Source organism: Bufo bufo, chromosome 8 (assembly GCF_905171765.1).
Source record: "Bufo bufo chromosome 8, aBufBuf1.1, whole genome shotgun sequence".
Taxonomy (NCBI): Eukaryota; Metazoa; Chordata; class Amphibia; order Anura; family Bufonidae; genus Bufo; species Bufo bufo.
The window spans coordinates 210,483,702-210,502,960 of NC_053396.1; the positions used below are offsets into that span (position 1 = coordinate 210,483,702).

The 19,259-nt window shown below is 46.7% G+C and overlaps 1 protein-coding gene across 1 annotated transcript in view; it reads left to right on the forward strand.

Moving 5' to 3' along the window:
• LOC120977907 (butyrophilin subfamily 1 member A1-like) overlaps nucleotides 1-19,259 on the forward strand; it is a 32,635-nt gene that overhangs the window by 10,135 nt on the left and 3,241 nt on the right. The window contains exon 6 of the mRNA XM_040406066.1: nucleotides 18,318-18,338. Within this exon, the coding sequence (XP_040262000.1) occupies nucleotides 18,318-18,338 (21 nt within the window). The remainder of the gene's footprint in view (nucleotides 1-18,317; nucleotides 18,339-19,259) is intronic.

Consider the following 19,259-nt stretch of genomic DNA (forward strand, 5'->3'; position numbering starts at 1 on the left):
AGTATAGGATAAGTAATGTAATGTATGTACACCGTAACTGCACCAGCAGAATAGTGAGTGCAGCTCTGGAGTAAAATACAGGATGTAACTAACGATCAGTATAGGATAAGTAATGTAATGTATGTACACAGTGACTGCACCAGCAGAATAGTGAGTGCAGCTCTGGAGTATAATACAGGATGTAACTAACGATCAGTATAGGATAAGTAATGTAATGTATGTACACAGTGACTGCACCAGCAGAATAGTGAGTGCAGCTCTGGAGTATAATACAGGATGTAACTAACGATCAGTATAGGATAAGTAATGTAATGTATGTACACAGTGACTGCACCAGCAGAATAGTGAGTGCAGCTCTTGAGTATAATACAGGATATAACTCAGGATCAGTACAGGATAAGTAACGTATGTACACAGTCATTCCACCAGCAGAATAGTGAGTGAAGCTCTGGAGTATAATACTGGATATAACTCAGGATCAGTACACGATAAGTAATGTAATGTATGTACACAGTGACTGCACCAGCAGAATAGTGATTGCAGCTCTGGAGTATAATACAGGATATAACTCAGGATCAGTACAAGATAAATAATGTAATGTATGTGCACAGTGACTCCACTATCAGTATAGTGAGTGCAGCTCTTGAGTATAATACAGGATGTAACTCAGGATCAGTACAGGATAAGTAATGTATGTACACAGTGACTGCACCAGCAGAATAGTGAGTGCAGCTCTGGAGTATAATACAGGATGTAACTCAGGATCAGTACAGGATAAGTAATGTAATGTATGTACACAGTGACTGCACCAGCAGAATAGTGATTGCAGCTCTGGAGTATAATACAGGATATAACTCAGGATCAGTACAGGATAAGTAATGTAATGTATGTACACAGTGACTGCACCAGCTGAATTGTGAGTGCAGCTCTGGAACATAATACAGGATGTAACTCAGGATCAGTACAGGATAAGTAATGTAATGTATGTACACAGTGACTCCACCAGCAGAATAGTGAGTGCTGCTCTGGAGTATAATACAGCATGTAACTCAGGATAAGTACAGGATAAGTAAAGTATGTACACAGTCACTCCACCAGCAGAATAGTGAGTGCTGCTCTGGAGTATAATACGGGATGTAACTCAGGATCAGTACAGGATAAGTAATGTAATGTATGTACACAGTGACTGCACCCGAAGAATAGTGAGTGCAGCTCTGAAGTATAATACAGGATGTACTCAGGATCAGTACATGATAAGTAATGTAGTGTAGGTGCACAGTGACTGCACCAGTAGAATAGTGAGTGCAGCTCTGGAGTCAACATCAGTACAGGATAATTAATGTTACAATGATTAGGTGTCACGGAACCATGAACCAGACGTACGACAAGAGATAAGTGAAAATAAGAAGGCTTTATTGAAAATAAAGCTGTAAAGCAAAAGTCCAAACGAATGGTGAAACCGAAGCAGAGTCTTTGAGAGGCCAGAGATCAGGAACCAGAAGGGTAGTCAGACGAAGCCAGGATCAGGAACCAGCAGGGTAGTCAGACGAAGCCAGGATCAGGAACCAGCAGGGTAGTCAGACGAAACCAGGATCAGGAACCAGAAGCAGCAGCAGTCTTAGAAGCATGTGAACACAGGAGGACCAAGCAAGGAACTGAAGCCACAGACCTCCTATATATATGAGCTAGGCATCCAGCTCCTCCCAGTGGGAAGGAGGAGCCGCAGGGTGGAAGGCTACAAGAAACCCAGAAACCAAGATGGCCGCCAGCACATGTCAAACGAAGGAGAACAGCAAGAAGGTAAGACCATGACAGTACCTCCCCCTCAAGGGCCCCTCCTCCGCGGAGCAAAAAACGGTTTCTGAGGGAAGCGTGCGTGGAAGGCTCGGAGCAAGGCAGGAGCATGGACATCAGCGGAGGGAACCCAGGAACGCTCCTCTGGACCATAACCACGCCAATGGACCAAAAACTGCACCCGACCGCGGACCAGGCGTGAGTCCAGGATATTGCTCACCTCATACTCCTCATGATTGCCCACTCGGACCGGACGAGGCCGAGGAACCGAGGAAGTGAAACGATTACACACCAGTGGCTTCAACAGGGAGACATGAAACACGTTAGAGATCCGCATGCCAGGAGGAAGCGCAAGGGCATAGGCTACCGGGTTTACCCTGCGAAGCACTCGGAAGGGACCAACAAAGCGAGGCGCCAGCTTGGGAGTGGGCACTCGAAGGTTGAGGTTGCGGGTGGACAACCATACACGGTCTCCGACCTGGTAGGAAGGAGCAGGCGCTCGTCTGCGATCAGCCTGGAGTCTCTGGCGCTGCGCAGAGGCCTCAAGGGACTTCTGGATCTGTACCCAAGAAGCACGTAGGACGGAAAGGTGATCCTCCACCGCCGGAATATCCTGGGGAGAGAATACCTCCGGTAACACAGCAGGTTGGAACCCATAATTGGCCATGAAGGGAGACGTCCCAGAGGAAGAGTTCACCGCCGTGTTCCTGGCAAACTCAGCCCAAGGCAGAAGGTCAACCCAATTGTCTTGGTGATCGGAGACATAGCAACGAAGGAATTGCTCCAAGGCCTGATTGGATCGTTCTGCGGCCCCATTGGACTGAGGGTGGTAGGCCGAGGAGAAGGAGAGATGAATCCCCAACTGGGAGCAAAAGGCGCGCCAGAACCTGGACACAAACTGACTCCCCCGATCCGACACAACCTCCTTGGGCAAACCGTGCAACCGGAAGACCTCCCTGGCAAAAATCGTGGCCAACTCTTGTGCAGAGGGTAACTTCTTGAGAGGAACACAGTGGCACATTTTGGAAAACCGATCCACAATCATGAGAATGACCGTATGGCCTCGGGATGCAGGGAGGTCCACAATTAAATCCATCCCCAGGTGTGACCATGGGCGCTCCCCGGTGGCTATGGGTTGCAGAAGGCCCAACGGAAGGTGCCGAGGGGACTTACTCTGGGCACAAACGGAGCATGCCGCTACATATGCGGCGATGTCGGAACGTAGGGAAGGCCACCAGAACAGACGTGAAACAGCCCAGGACAGCTGATTCTTTCCAGGATGCCCCGCGGTCTTGGAGTTATGGTAGGTTCGCAACAACCGAGTGCGCAACTCCTCAGGCACAAAACATCTGCCGTTGGGTCTCCTAGAGGGAGCACCAGATTGAGCCGCCAAAATCTGCTCACCCAGGGGAGAGGTCAGGCTGGTGCGAATGGCGGCCAGGATCTGATTCGGAGGTATGACCGAAGTCGGAATCGACTCCTCCCTGGACAGCTCGGAGTACTGCCGTGATAGGGCATCCGCCTTGATGTTCTTGGAACCGGGTAGGTAGGAGACCACGTAATTAAAACGTGACAAGAACAGAGCCCATCTGGCCTGACGTGGTGTCAATCTCTTGGCCTCAGAAAGGTAGGTCAGATTCTTATGGTCCGTCAGGATGAGAACCGGAACCAACGAACCCTCGAGCAAGTGCCTCCATTCTTTAAGGGCCTGCACGATGGCCAATAACTCCCTGTCACCAATCTGATAGTTGCACTCCGCGGAAGACAGTTTCCGGGAGTAAAACCCACAAGGAAGCAGAGGACCCTCTGGTGTTCTACGCTGAGACAGAAGGGCGCCTACTCCCGTCTCAGACGCGTCCACCTCGAGGACAAAGGGCAACCCAGGGTTGGGATGCGACAGAATCGGAGCCGACACAAAAGCGGACTTTAGGGCCTCAAAAGCTCGGATGGCCTCGAGCGGCCAGACCTGGGAATTACTGCCCCTCCTGGTCAGATCCGTGAGAGGCTTGGCCAGCATGGAAAAGTCCCTGATGAACTTCCGATAATAATTGGCGAAGCCCAAAAAGCGCTGCAGGGAACGAAGACCACTGGGCTGGGGCCACTGTAAGACAGCCGAAACCTTCTCAGGATCCATGGAGAACCCCTCAGCGGAAATGATGTAACCTAAGAAGGTTACCTGGGATCGGTGAAATTCGCATTTCTCAAGCTTACCGAACAGCTTGTTCTCTCGTAACCGTTGCAACACTCGTCTGACATCCAGAATGTGGGCCTCCATGGATTCAGAATATACCAAGATGTCATCCAAATAGACCACCACACACTGCTGCAACAGGTCACGGAAAACATCGTTGATGAATTCCTGAAAGACTGCGGGCGCATTGCACAACCCAAAGGGCATAACCAAGGATTCATAATGACCGGTCCTGGTGTTAAACGCGGTCTTCCACTCATCGCCCGCCTTGATCCTTACCAGGTTATATGCCGCCCTCAGGTCGAGTTTGGTAAAGACCGTGGCCCCTTTAAGGCGATCGAACAGCTCGGAAATCAAGGGTATCGGGTAAGCGTTCTTGATCGTGATGCGATTGAGACCCCTGTAATCGATGCAAGGCCTCAACTCACCGCCCTTCTTTTTCACAAAGAAAAATCCAGCCCCTGCCGGGGACGAGGATTTGCGAATGTGTCCGCGTGAAAGCGCCTCCCTCACGTACTCCTCCATGGCCTCATTCTCCGCTACCGACAGTGGATAGACTTTGCCACGAGGAGGAACGGCACCAGGTTGTAACTCTATGGCACAATCGTATGGGCGGTGCGGAGGTAGGGCAACCGCGCGCACCTTATCGAATACATCCCGGTACTCCTCGTATTCAGGAGGCAACAGAGAGTCCGAGGAAGTACACAGCAACTTGACAGACCCATGGATGCAACTAGCCCCACACTGCGGTGACCACGAGAGGATCTCGGCCGATCTCCAATCGAAAGTCGGATTATGCTTCTGGAGCCAGGGGTACCCCAAGACCACCGAGTAGTGTGGAGACGAAATAACCTGGAGACAGACCGACTCTCTGTGAACGGCACCAATGGCTATCCCCACTGGAAGGGTCTCATGAGTCACGTGTGACGACAGAAGGGGTCTGCCGTCTATCGCCTCAAGAGCCAGTGGGGAACCTCGAGCCTGCAGAGGAATGGAATTGGCGGCAGCGAACACACTATCAATGAACAAACCACCAGCACCAGAGTCCACCAACGCCTGGGTCGTCACCGAGCCCCCGACCCAGGAGAGGACAACAGTGATCAGTGGTTTGTCAACACGGGAAACTGGGGACGAGGAGACTCCACCCAAGATCTGCCCCCGACAGGATCTCAGGTACGAGCGTTTCCCGGACGGTTCGGACATGTCAACCGAAAATGCCCACCGAGACCACAGTACATGCATCGACCCTCGCGTCTCCGGAGTACCCTCTCCCCCTCGGACAGGCGAGCAAACCCCAGCTGCATGGGTTCACCCCCAGACAAGTCATCCCCAGGAGGCGTGGGAGGAGAGGGAGGCACGGGTGGGACAGCAAACGTAGGCGCCAATCTGTTAGAAGACCTCCGCAGGCTCTCCTTAAAGGAAGGTCTCTCCCTGAGTCTGGTGTCAATCAAAATCAGGAAAGAAATAAGAGACTCGAGCTCCACTGGTAGGTCCTTAGCTGCAACCTCATCCTTCAAGGCATCCGAGAGACCATGAGAGAAAGCAGCGACCAGAGCCTCATTATTCCAGCCCACCTCTGCTGCCAGGGTACGAAACTCAATGGCGTATTCAGCTACGGATCGTGAACCCTGTCTGATGGACATAAGGAGCTTCGCAGCAGAGGCAGCACGAGCCGGCACATCGAATACCTTCCGAAGAGAAGCAACAAAACCGGAAAACTCGGCAACCGACGGATTGTTGTTCTCCCATAAAGGGCTGGCCCAGGCCAAGGCCTTGTCCGAGAGCAGCGAGATCAAGAAGCCCACCTTTGATCTCTCAGTAGGAAAGGCATGTGGCAGCAACTCGAAATAAATGCCCACCTGGTTAAGGAAACCTCGGCACTGAGTTGGCTCTACCCCAAAGCGCTGTGGAAGAGGGGCAGAACACCGCAGGCGCAACAACAGGTGTCGGGGTAGACTCTGGCGCAACAACCGGAGCGGCAGTAGGAGCGACAACCGACCCATCGGCAACGGGAGCGAAATGAGCCGTGCGTTCAAGCAGGGTTTGCAACGCCACAGCGAACCGACCCAACAGGTGATCCTGCTGATCAAGTCTGGCAACCAGCATGGGTAGCGAGGATGGCCCTGTACCGTCAGAACTCATGGCTTGGTCCTAATGTCACGGAACCATGAACCAGACGTACGACAAGAGATAAGTGAAAATAAGAAGGCTTTATTGAAAATAAAGCTGTAAAGCAAAAGTCCAAACGAATGGTGAAACCGAAGCAGAGTCTTTGAGAGGCCAGAGATCAGGAACCAGAAGGGTAGTCAGACGAAGCCAGGATCAGGAACCAGCAGGGTAGTCAGACGAAGCCAGGATCAGGAACCAGCAGGGTAGTCAGACGAAACCAGGATCAGGAACCAGAAGCAGCAGCAGTCTTAGAAGCATGTGAACACAGGAGGACCAAGCAAGGAACTGAAGCCACAGACCTCCTATATATATGAGCTAGGCATCCAGCTCCTCCCAGTGGGAAGGAGGAGCCGCAGGGTGGAAGGCTACAAGAAACCCAGAAACCAAGATGGCCGCCAGCACATGTCAAACGAAGGAGAACAGCAAGAAGGTAAGACCATGACATTAGGATTAATCAGCAAACTGAAGTATAACTGTACTATGATATCCTATACTGTTACTGACTAATATTAGGGGGTCTGACTTGTGATAAGATGCTCTCTAAACCTGATCCTATAGTAAATTTATAAAGAAAGGCCAGAAGAGTTAGACACGATGATCCGGTGTCGCTGCTTCTCTTTCTTCTCCTGTCTCTGTAACTGTCTGGTTATTTCTGAGCACCTGCAGGAAGCAGCAGCACTTGTTGCATACCACTAACTGTTTCCAAGTATCTGAACATTTTGCAGAACTTGTACATGACGCGGGCCGCTCACCTGTGTCCTACTGAGAAATGAGAACGTAAGAATTAGAAGTCTGAAAAATCATCGCTCACACCAGTGGCTGAACCTTATTGGTAGCTCGATGAAGGGTTACGCAGCTCTCATATATACTCTTCTTCAATACCAATCAGGTATCCTGATCTGTGCAGGTGCGCGGCTCATTGCATGTGTAAGCCGTGTATCGGGGTGGGCTCCCCAGGATACAGCGAAGTCACGAACGAGGAAAGCAACTCTGACACCAGCTTTTGCCAAACTGAATTTTACTAACACGTGATAATAAACACAACCACAAATGCTGAGAACATAAAATAGATTTACATACACCCAGCGCGAAGGCTGAGACCCCTGTGCTGCATAGAACGGCGCTCTCTGATGGATGCCGGCGGAAATCGTGCGGTAATTTACCTACTGGTAGGCACAACTAAAACTGCCTCGCCGTACCTATTACCCTGAAGCAAACACGAACAATTGTTTGGGTGCTTAGTACGGGCTAGCCTGCGGTGCAACACAAAAGTTTACAATCTTACCGTGCTCTATAGTATCCCCCCTCCCATAACTAGTCTGGTAGCACGTGCCTGAGTATTACTCCTGAGCAAAAACGCTGAACTGGATCGAGTTCGTGGGGGTGTTTATCAGCTCTCAAATGTGCAATGTCCCTTTTTAGTAATGGAGTCCTTGTAGTAACAGTAGCAACACTTTAGGCCTGGCACAAAACAGAGACCCTAACTAGCTAACTTCAGGCCTGGTCTCAGTCTCTAGGCACCAACACTGTGATGATGTGCGTGCACGATCTTACCGACCCGGGTCTGCTCTTCTTCCACTGATGACTCTGAACCAAATAACCAGTCTCTCCAGCAAATATGAGGTCCCTCAGGGAAGGCAGCTTTGTTCCTCAGCTCTTATCAGCCTTCCAGGACACAATCCTTCTTTCCCTTGACAGGATCTGGGTCTTGGACAACGATCAACTTCACTCAGCTGCAGCTCTGGTCACTCTCATACCTGGATGCCAGATTCACTGCTCAAACACAGCTCCTCAGTCTCAGCTAGCTTCTAAGATGGCTCTGCTGCCTCATTTCTAGCAGGTCCTCAAACCCCACCTCCTTTTAATATTCAAATATCTCCAGTCTGTTATCTGTGTTTAAGAAACAGCGGCATCTTGTGGCCAAACAGTAGACTATCAGTCCTGATCATTTAACTTAATCCACACACAAACAGTGTTCAAACAAGAGAGCTGTTTCTCACACATGTTCCCTGTCTTGCAACGAGTCCTGCACCCTCATCAGCAGGACATAATCAGGACAGCCTATGCATGATGATTTGGATAGTTACTTTGTATAACAGTATGTTCTCACATGACTGCAGATTTTCTGTTATCATTAGGGTATGGCCATGTTTGGTGGGTTCCTTGGATCTGAATGAAATCTGAAGCCAGACTCCTCAATGAGAAGGTGGAGGTCGCTTTGTATACAGATCAGTAAACAGCAAAGCTGTTTAGAAACCTTAATAAATAATCAACTGGCGGTATCCAACTGGTTAACCCCTTCAGGATCCTGCCATATTTCACTTTAAGGACCAGGCCATTTTTTGCAAATCTGACATGTGTCACTTTATGTGGTGATAACTTTTAAATGCTTTTACTTATCCAGGCCATTCTGAGATTGTTTGCTCGTCACATATTGTACTTCATGACACTGGTAAAATAAAAAAATAAAAAAAATACCAAATTTAACAAAAGTTGCAAACTGCTGTACGGGCACACGGCATTGCGCAGAACGAAAGGAAAGCCATATGGTTTTTGGAAAGCAGATTTCATTGGGATAATTTTAAGCTGCCATGTCCCATTTGAAGCCCCCCTGATACACCCCTAGAGTAGAAACTCCCAAAAAGTTAGCCCATTTTAGAAACTACACCCCTCAAGGTATACAAAACTGATTTTAAAAACGTTGTTAACCCTTTAGATGTTCCACAAGAATTAATGGAAAATGGAGATGAAATTTCTGAATTTCACTTTTTTGGCAGATTTTTCATTTTAATCCATTTTTTTCAGTTACAAAGCAAGGGTTAAAAGCCAAACAACACTCAATATTTATGGCCCTGATTCTGTAGTTTACAGAAACACCCCATATGTGGTCGCAAACTGCTGTACGGGCACACGGCAGGGCGCAGAAGGAAAGGAACGCCACATGGTTTTTGGGAAGAAGATTTCACTGGGATAATTTTAAGCTGCCATGTCACATTTGAAGCCCCCATGATGCACCCCTAGAGTAGAAACTCCAAGAAAGTGACCCCATTTTAGAAACTACACCCCTTAAGGTATACAAAACTGATTTTACAAACTTTGTTAACCCTTTAGGTGTTCCACAAGATTTAATGGAAAATGGAGAGGAAATTTCAGAATTTCACTTTTTTGGCAGATTTTCCATTTTAATAATTTTTTTCCAGTTAAAAAGCAAGGGTTAACAGCCAAACAAAACTCAATATTTATGGCCCTGATTCTGTAGTTTACAGAAACACCCCATATGTGGTCATAAACTGCTGTACGGGCACACGGCAGGGCGCAGAAGGAAAGGAATGCCATATGGTTTTTGGAAAGCAGATTTTACTGGGATAATTTTAAGCTGCCATGTCCCATTTGAAGCCCCCCTGATGCACCACTAGAGTAGAAACTCCAAAAAAAGACCCCATTTTGTAAACTACGGGATAAGGTGGCAGTTTTGTTGGTACTATTTTAGGGTACATATATGATTTTTGGTTGCTCTATATTACACTTTTTGTGAGGCAAGGTAACAAAAAATAGCTGTTTTGGCACAGTTTTTATTTTTTGTTATTTACAACGTTCATCTGACAGGATCATGTGGTATTTTTATAGAGCAGGTTATTACGGACGCGACAATACCAAATATGACAATTTTTTGGGTTGTTTGTTTCAGTTTTTATTTTTTGGGCGACTGTCTTGTGAAGGGGCAAATTTGTTTCGATTGGTACTATTTTAGGGTGCATATGACTTTTTGATCGCTTGCTATTACATTTTTTGTGATGTAAGGTGACAAAAAATGGCTTTTTTGACACCGTTGTTATTATTTTTTTTACGGTGTTCACCTGAGGGATTAGTTCATGTGGTATTTTTATAGAGCAGGTTTTTACGGACACGTCGATACCTAATATGTCTACTTTTTTATTTATGTAAGTTTTAGACAATGATATCATGTTTGAAACAAAAAAAAACATGTTTTAGTGTCTCCATAGTCTGAGAGCCATAGTATTTTTTAGTTTTTGGGCGATTTTCTTATGTAGGGAATCATTTTAGATGGATGAGATGATGGTTTTTTTGGCACTATTTTGGGGTGCATATGACTTTTTGATCGCTTGCTATTACACTTTTTGTGATGTAAGGTGATAAAAAATGCCTTTTTTTACGCCGTTTTTTTTTTAAAGGTGTTTACCTGAGGGGTTAGGTCATGTGATATTTTTATGGAGCCAGTCAATACGGACGTGGCGATACCTTTTTTTTTTCCCTATTGTTTACAAAAAAAATTACTTTATTTTGGGAAAAGGACGCTTTTTTTTTTACTTGAAACTTTCCATTTTTTTGTAAAACTTTTTTTTTACTTTTTTTTTCACTTTTTGTCCCACTCTGGGACTTCAACTTTTGGGAGTCTGATCCCCTTTACAATGCTTTACAATACTTCTGTATTGTAAAGCATTGGCTGTAAGTGTATTACCACAGGCTCTCCCGGAAGGCAGCCACGATGCCTAAGTAAGGCATCGGGCTGCATTCCATGCCATCGGGTCCCTGTCACAGCAGCGCGGGGACCCGGTGGCAGCTCCGATCCCTGCATGGACAGCGCGTGTGCCTCAGTCAGCGCGGACCGCGGCACATCAAGGGTTAATGCGCCAGTATCTGTGTTTTCACCGATGCCGGCGCATTCAGCAGGGGTCTGGCTATCAGTGACTGTTGGACCCCTGCCATAGATCGGGCGGGCGCAGCTCCTGCACCCGCCTGATCACCTCGCCGTACATGTACGGCGCTGGTCCTTAAGTCATGGACATCTGCGCTGTACATGAAGAAGGACTCGAACTAAAAGAGGTCTGAAACGCGTAACATTTTTGTCCTGCTATGGAAATTTTAAACCGCTGAAATAAATATTTTCTACTTTTATGCATTGAGCTGGACATCCCGTACTTTTTTGGATCAGCGCCGTACATGTACGGCGTGGGTCCTCTACGGGTTAAAGGAATTCTCCAGTTTGGACAATGGTGGAACCGAGTGTTCATTTCCCATACAGCATCACCGCTGGTAAAATTAGGCATTACACAGTGCCCAATCAATAGGCTGGTTCTTTAATGAGTCCTCCAGCAAGAAACGTTCTTTGTAGCTGCTTTGGTTAATAGATGAGGGTTCTATAGAGGGATCCCTGCAGTTACTTGGTTACCTATTAGATAATATGTAAGCAGCAATGCTCATAACTAGCAATTTAAAAAAAAATCGATTAGGCCGCTTCGCCAATTTTTTTCGGAAAAATTAGCTTTGATCCGAATTTATTTGTGGCGAATCGCGTTAAAAAACATCTATTTCCGGGCTGCAGAGAGCCTTTATAGTGGTGTAGAACACTGTGCCTTGCAGTAACACGCATAGGGAGTCTGCTGTGGTTGTGAAATAACACTGTGAGTCAGTATGACGTGCAGATGACAGGCGTCGCTCTTAGAATCACTGCACACTTCACTTATTTATGCTGTCACGGGGCCAAAACTAACCATATAACTCAAGTATGAACTCTGCCTTACAGGTCGATGTTAGCGCCAAGAAGAAGCGCACTCCTTTTACACCGTCGTCAGCTGTTTCCACATAGATGTCTACAGAACCTGTTCTATTAAACGCTTATACAAGTAGAGCCCCCGACAGAGTGGAGAGGGTGTCAGCAGTAAGTTTGTGTTGACATCACTGGTTAATTTGCCCTTCCTCTGATCCATCAGAACAATAACCCACAAAAAAACGGATCCTGTCTGTTGAGCATCCGCCTTCACTCAGTCAGCATTTGGTCAGTAATCCATCAGTATTGCTAATGCCCAAAAAAAACAGGAGTGGGTCTAAAACAGAGATGACACTTGAATGGAATATTTGCATGTCTTCTGTGTTTTGTTGTGCGTCTCATTTTTCCTTCATTCTGACAGATCAGAAGAAGGGTCAAATAAATGATGATGTCAGGCAGGCCAAAAGCCAAAATAGTGGAGCAGTCATGAAGTGGGGAAGGTTGGGCACAGCATGAGAAGTCTACAGAGTGGACCTATGACATAGTGGTGAGATGGAAGCAGCATGAGGAGACCACCGAGTGGCACAATGACAGAGTCTGGTGGTGGCAGCAGTATGAGTAGGCCACTGAGTGGCACAATGACCGAGTCTGGAGGTGGCAGCAGCATGAGTAGGCCACTGAGTGGCACAATGACCGAGTGTAGATTGACCAAGATACTTCTGGGGGAACCTGCCTGGCATGAATAGGCCTCTAGTAGCTACAGACAATGACAAGACAAAGCGTCAAGATAGCTTTGACCCCGGAAGAGTCGCGAAGTTCATCAAGATACGTCACTAAAGATTTTACCGTATATAACTGCAGCGCTGACCGCAGAATAAATTTAGTTTTTTGACCGAAATACTTCAATAAAGATTTTACCGCATATAACCGCAGCGCTGACCACTGAATTAATTTCGTTTTTTGACCGACATACTTCTATAAAGATTTTACCACATATTACTACAGCGCTGAACGCTGAATAAAATATTTTTCCCACCGAAATACGTCACAAAAGATTTTACCGCATATAAATGCAGCGCTGAAAGCTGAATAAAATTAGTTTAATTCCTCAAAGTTGCGTAAAAACCTCACAGAGGTCAGACATCCATACCCACTCGTCGCTTGTGAAGAGCGGAAGCGGACTAGAAAGGCGACAACCATATTGCAGCTGGTATTCCACTACTGCCCTCTGCTGCTCACAAAGCCTGGCCAACATGTGGAACGTGGAACAGTCGGTGAGCTGGCAATTGCAAGCGCTGCTGCAGCGTTGCCAGACCGGCGGCAGCTATAGATGACTTTCGGAAATGGGCACACACGCGGCGCACCTTCACCAGTAGCTCAGGCAAATTGGGGTAGGTTTTGAGAAACCGCTGAACCACTAAGTTTAACATGTGGGCTAGGCATGGTATGTGTGTGAGCTTGCCAATCTCCAAAGCCGCCACCAAGTTACGGCCATTATCAGACACAACCATGCCTGGTTGTAGGTTAAGTGGAGAGAGCCACAGCTCAGTCTGGTCCCTTATACCCTGCCACAGCTCTGCGGCGGTGTGCTGTTTGTCACCTAAGCAAATTAGTTTCAGCTTGGCCTGCTGCCGCTTCCCCACTGCAGTGCTGCAGTGCTACACTGCTTCCAGCTACTAACTGATGGTTGACTGGTGCTGCAAGATGAGAATTCAGAGGAGGAGGTGGAGGAGGAGAAGGGGGGGATTTCAGCCACTAATGTAGGTGGTGGCGGAAATCCTGGTGGAAGTAGGGCCAGCAATCCTTGGCGTCGGTAGCACCTGTCCGATCCCAGGGTACGACTCGCTCCTGGCCTCCATAACATTCACCCAGTGTGCTGTCAGGGAAATGTAGTGTCCCTGGCCAAAAGCACTTGTCCATGTGTCAGTCATTAAGTGGACCTTCCCAATAACTGCGTTGGTCAGGGCACGGGACACATGCTGGTGTAAGGCGGGGACGGCACACCGGGAAAAATAGTGGCGGCTGGGGACTGAGTAAGGGACAGCCGCCGCCATCAGGATGTGGAAAATCTCAGTGTCCACAAGCCTAATTGGCAACATTTCCAGGGCCAGCAATTTGGAAAGGTGCGCATTTAGTGCTATGGCCTTTGGCTGGGTGGCTTGGTATTTGTGCTTTTGTTTAAAGGCCTGGGGTATGGACATCTGTACGCTGCGCTGGGACACAGAAGTGGATGTGCTAGCTGATGGTGCTTGCGAAGGTCCAGGTGCATGGTGGGAGGCATCCGGGCCTGCGTCTTGGACAGGGGATTGGCCAGCACGTAACACAGGGGAAGAGGAGGCAGTGGTGTGACCCACAGACACTGATTGTGGACCCAGGCATTCGGGCCACCTGTTAGGGTGCTTTGATGCCATGTGGTGGATCATGCTGGTGGTGGTAAGGTTGCTAGTGTTCACGCCTCTACTCATTTTGGTACGGCACAGGTTGCAAATGACAATTCTTTTATCATCAGCACTTTCCTCAAAAAAGCGCCAGACTGCGGAGCACCTACCATTGGCAGGGGAGATTGCCGCAAGGGGGAGCTCCAGGGAACAGTTGCAGCCTGTTAGGTGTGGCCCGCCTTCTCCCTTTTGCCACCCCACTGCCTCTTCCAGCCTGTTGCGGTGCTGCAGATCCCTCCCCCTCTATACTGCTGTCCTCGCTCGGCTTGCCACCTTCCCAGGTTGGGTCAGTGACTTCATCAATCACCACCTCCTCTTACACTTCCTCACTCTGGTCTTCCTTCTGACTTGTTGACCTAAAAAGAACCTCACTTATTGACAACTGTGTCTCATCATCATCATCCACCTCATGAAACACTAATTGCCGTTCCCCACCGCCATCTTTTTCTGACTGTAGATGCTCAAAAGTTTGGGAATCAGTGCACAAGATCTTCTCATGTCCCTCTTCAAGTGGGCTTGGGGAGAGGGCCACATCAAGGAATGGCGATGAAAAGAGCTCCTCGGAATATCCGAGTGTGGGATCACTTGGTTGCCAAGACTCTCCATGGTGGGAGGAAAGAGGATCAGGGTGAGGATTCCTGCGCCGCCCTGCAAACTGGGACATGAAGCTAGGTATCGTGGATGATTGTGTTTCTTGTGCTCTGGCAGCAGGCACAGTTTCACCACGCCCAGGGCCACGGCCTCTGCGTGCACTATCAGCAGCACGGCCACTTCCCCGTACCTTACTGCTCGCCTTGAGCATATTAAATGGTATATATGCTTGCAAGTATGTCACACGTACAGTAGCGCGTGTTTTGTAAGTGTATGCGCAAATATATTAAACTGAATGTCACAGATATTTATGATGCGCAAACATTATACAGAAGATATAACGCATGCAATGTCGCTGTCACCAGCGGTGAAAAAATTATACTGAATGTCACTGATATTTATGATGCGTAAACGTTATACATGAGATGTAGCGCAGGTAATGTCGCTGTCACCAGCGGCGAAAAAATGTAACTGATTGTCACTGATATTTAGGATTCTCAAACGTTATACAAGAGATGTAGAGCAGGTAATGTCGCTGTCACCAGCGGCGAAAAAATTAAACAATGTCACTGATATTTATGATGCGCAAACGTTATACAGGAGATGTAGCGCAGGTAATGTCGCTGCTGTCACTAGCGGCTAATGTTATACAGGAGATGTAGGGCAGGTAATGTCGCTGTTATCAGCAGTCAAACAATTGCATGCAATTTAGCGCACGTTGCGCTAATATATTTCGCAGCCAGATAAAACGATAGTTCTTAAAAGGACTGTTGAGTTTCTAACACTTTTCAACACTCAAAACTCCCTAAAAAAAAACACAACTCCTCTCCCTACACTATCTGTCCCTTCTGCTGCAGCTCGCCCTGACTAAGTCTGAGCCGGACCACGTGTCATCGGGTGCTTTATAGCACTGGATGACGCGTTCTGGCCAGCCACTCACTGTAATGCCAGTAACCAACATGGCTACGACATTACAGTGAGTGGCACTACTTCCCTGCACGTTTATTGGCTGTATAGCGGGGAGGAGACTCGAGCATCGCGCGGTGTTCGGCCGAACACCGCGATGTGCCGAGCATCGCGATGCTTGACTGAAAATGGTGTTCGGCCGAGCATGCTCGCCCAACACTAGTTGGAAGCTTTCTGTTCCCCTTTGTTTCCATGCTGTTCCAGGGCAACCATCAGGGCAGTAATGGGGGTACATCGGCAGCCTGATTATTATTCAATTAAGTTCAATGAATATTAATGAAGCTCTAGGTTGGGGGAGGGCCCTCACATAAACATTTACTAAAGCAATGAAATGTATAGTTCCTTACAGGGATCTGAACACCAGACTTTTTATAGGGCAGGCAGAAACTCTACCTCTAGGCTATAGACCTTCCAGCTTGCAAGTTGACTATTTTTATGTGCTTAAAAAGCTAATACATTTTCTTCACAGGCACAACATTAACTATAAAATATATTACTGAAATTAAGGAAAAAGGTGCACCATTTTTATTTGCACTGTTTACTGATCATCATAAATAATTTGTTCACTATATTGTACAGGTTATTATTGCTACAGACCTGCCAAATACTGTTTTGTCATATTTAATAGTAAGTATGTTGCAAAAACACATTTATTGTAATGGATTTTCTTCCAATATTCTTTATTAAAATGATGCTTGCATGTAACTTTTACCACTAAAGAATTAAAGTAATAGTAATATCGCTTAATAGCTGAAAATCAAGCCTCTCCTGCATAGGTCTTTTATGGACTACAGGAAGACCAGGGGTTCAATTCCTACTTAATGACTATGAAATTGGAACTTTTCGTTTCCAGCTTTTTGCCTTTAAAAGTTATGCTTCTGCAAAGGTAATGTTACTAAACAAATATGTTCTTGTATCATACACGCTGTTAAATAGCACTGGAAAGTGTTTGGTATCCCTGTAGTCATAATAACCTGTACAATATGCTAAACACATTATTATGATTAGTAAACAAAATAAAATAAAAATATCGCTTCATTTTACTAATATACTATTTATTTAATAGTATGCATGATAAAAAAACATTAATACAGTGCCTTGCAAAAGTATTCACCCCCTTGACTTTTTTTGTATTTTGGGGCCTCACAACCTGGAATTAACATGGATTGTTTGAGGATTTGCATCATTTCATTTACAGAACATGCCGACAAGTAGGAAGATGTTTTTTTTTTTATTGTGAAGCAAACAACAAATAGAACAAAATAAAAGAAAAAGTCAATGTGCAGAACTATTCACCCCCCTAAAGTCAATACTTTGTAGAGCCGCCTTTTGCGGCAATCACAGCTCCAAGTGGCTTTGGATAAGTCTCTATGAGCAGTTGCCACATCTTACCACTGGGATTTGTGCCCATTCCTCCTTGCAAAACTGCTCCAGCTCCTTAAGGTTGGATGGTTTGCGCTTGTGAACAGCAATCTTTAGGTCTGACCACAGATTTTCTATTGGATTGAGATCTGGGCTCTGACTCGGCCATTCCAACACATTTACAGGTTTCCCCTTAAACCACTCAGATCACGCACAGAGTGGGACAGGTTCTGCTCAAGATTATCCCTATATTTAGCCCCATCCATCTTTCCCTCAACTCTGATCAGTTTCCCAGTCCCATCCCCCCAGCATGATGCCTCCACCACCATGTCTCACTGTGTGGGGATGGCGTTCTTTGGGTAATGTGACGTGTTGGGTTTGCGCAAGACATAGCGTTTTCTTTGATGGCCGAAAAGTTCAATTTTAGTCTCACCAGACCAGAGCCCCTTCCTCCATACATTTTGGGAGTCTCCCACAGGCCTTTTCACAAACTCACAACGTGCCTTTTGTTTTTAGCTGAAAGTAATGGCTTTCTTCTGACCACTCTGCCATAAAGCCCAACTCTATGGAGCGTACGGCTTATTGTCGTCCTATGTACAGATCCTCCAGTCTCTTCTGTGGAACTCTGCAGCTCCTCCAGGGTTACCTTAGGTCTCTCTGCTGCCTCTCTGATTAATGCCCTCCTTGCCCGGTCTGTGAGTTTTGGTGGGCAGCCATCTTTTGGAAGGTGTGCTGTTATGGTTATGATAGATTTGATGGTGCTCCTGGGGATCATCAAAGATTTGGATATTTTTTTATAACCTAACCCTGACTTGTACTTCTAAACAACATTGTCTCTTACTTGTTTGGAGAGCTCCTTGGTCTTCATGGAAGTGTTTTGTTAGTGATGCCTCTTGCTTAGGTTTTGCAGCCTCTGGGGCCTTTCAAAAAAGGTGTGTATATGTAATGACAGATCATGTGACACTTAGATTGCACACAGGTGACATCATTTCACTAATTAAGGTAATTGGTTGCAGCAGAGCTTTTTATGGGCTTCTGTAAGTCTTCCGTCTACTGTATAGGCGGTCTCAGGTTCAAATCCCAATCAGCAAATTTGTTTCTTTAGCTAATTACCCCCATTTAGCCAATAATAAAAGTTGATATAAATGACAATCTTATGAGTATGGCAAAATGTGAATGTGAGAAGGGAGCGGGGCCCACATGGTTTGGCTGCATCAGGCCCTGACATTCCTGATGGCAGCCTTTTGCTGTCCTATACATTATAATCTGAAATATGTTTCTTGTGTTATATTTTCAGAGCGACTGAGATGGGAAGTTGGTGAGTAGCCCTGATCTATGAAAAATATGATTGTGTTGTTATAGCCACATCCCCGATAATGGATCACAAAATAATAATGGGATGTAAATGATGTGTACACTTCTGATACCATTTGACATCAAATAATCTTCAGCCAATTTCAGCCTACAGCTCCTGTGAAGATTATTGTGTCTCTATGGTAACAGACTACAAACCCGTGTAGTCTGATATTGCAGATGATTGTTAGGAACAAAGCTTTCCTTCTAGGCAATCACCTGCTAGTCAGCAAAGGAGGCTGCTGCATTTACATGCAGCAATCTCCTCCACAGTATGGGGGGAGCGATCGGTAATGCAATTGCTTGTTCCCATACAGAATCATTGTTTGCCAGCAGCAGAGTGCTGCTTATTCGGCACGATCTGCTGCCGACAAACGAGTGATCGCACATACATAATACACTACAGATCATCATTGTCAGCGATTATCTGGCCGATGCCCGTCCAGTGTAAAGGAGGCCTTACTCCAGTCTCTCCAGCCTCCAATGTCTACTGTCTGCAAATTAGCTGTAAAAGGAGGGAAAGGAAGTGGAGGAGCACAACAACTTTTGTAGTCTGTATCCTTGGAGATAAATAGGTTTGCATAGGAGCTGTGTATACAAAATGGTAGGAGATTTTTAAAACTACTTGCAGAAATGCTTCAATGTTTATTTTAGAGGCACTGAAGCAACAAATAATGTCGGCAAAAGTATTCATACCTTTAAAGGGGCTGAACACCATTAAATAATGGGACAAATGTGCATTCTTCAGTCCTCCACTGGTTTTGCAGACTAATATGCAACCAAAGTGCTTATGCCTCGTTCACATCTCGGTCAAGCAGATCAGCAGGCTCTCCTGGCATTGCCAGATTTTTCAGTTCACCGCCGGATCTGGCGGTGATCTGGCCGG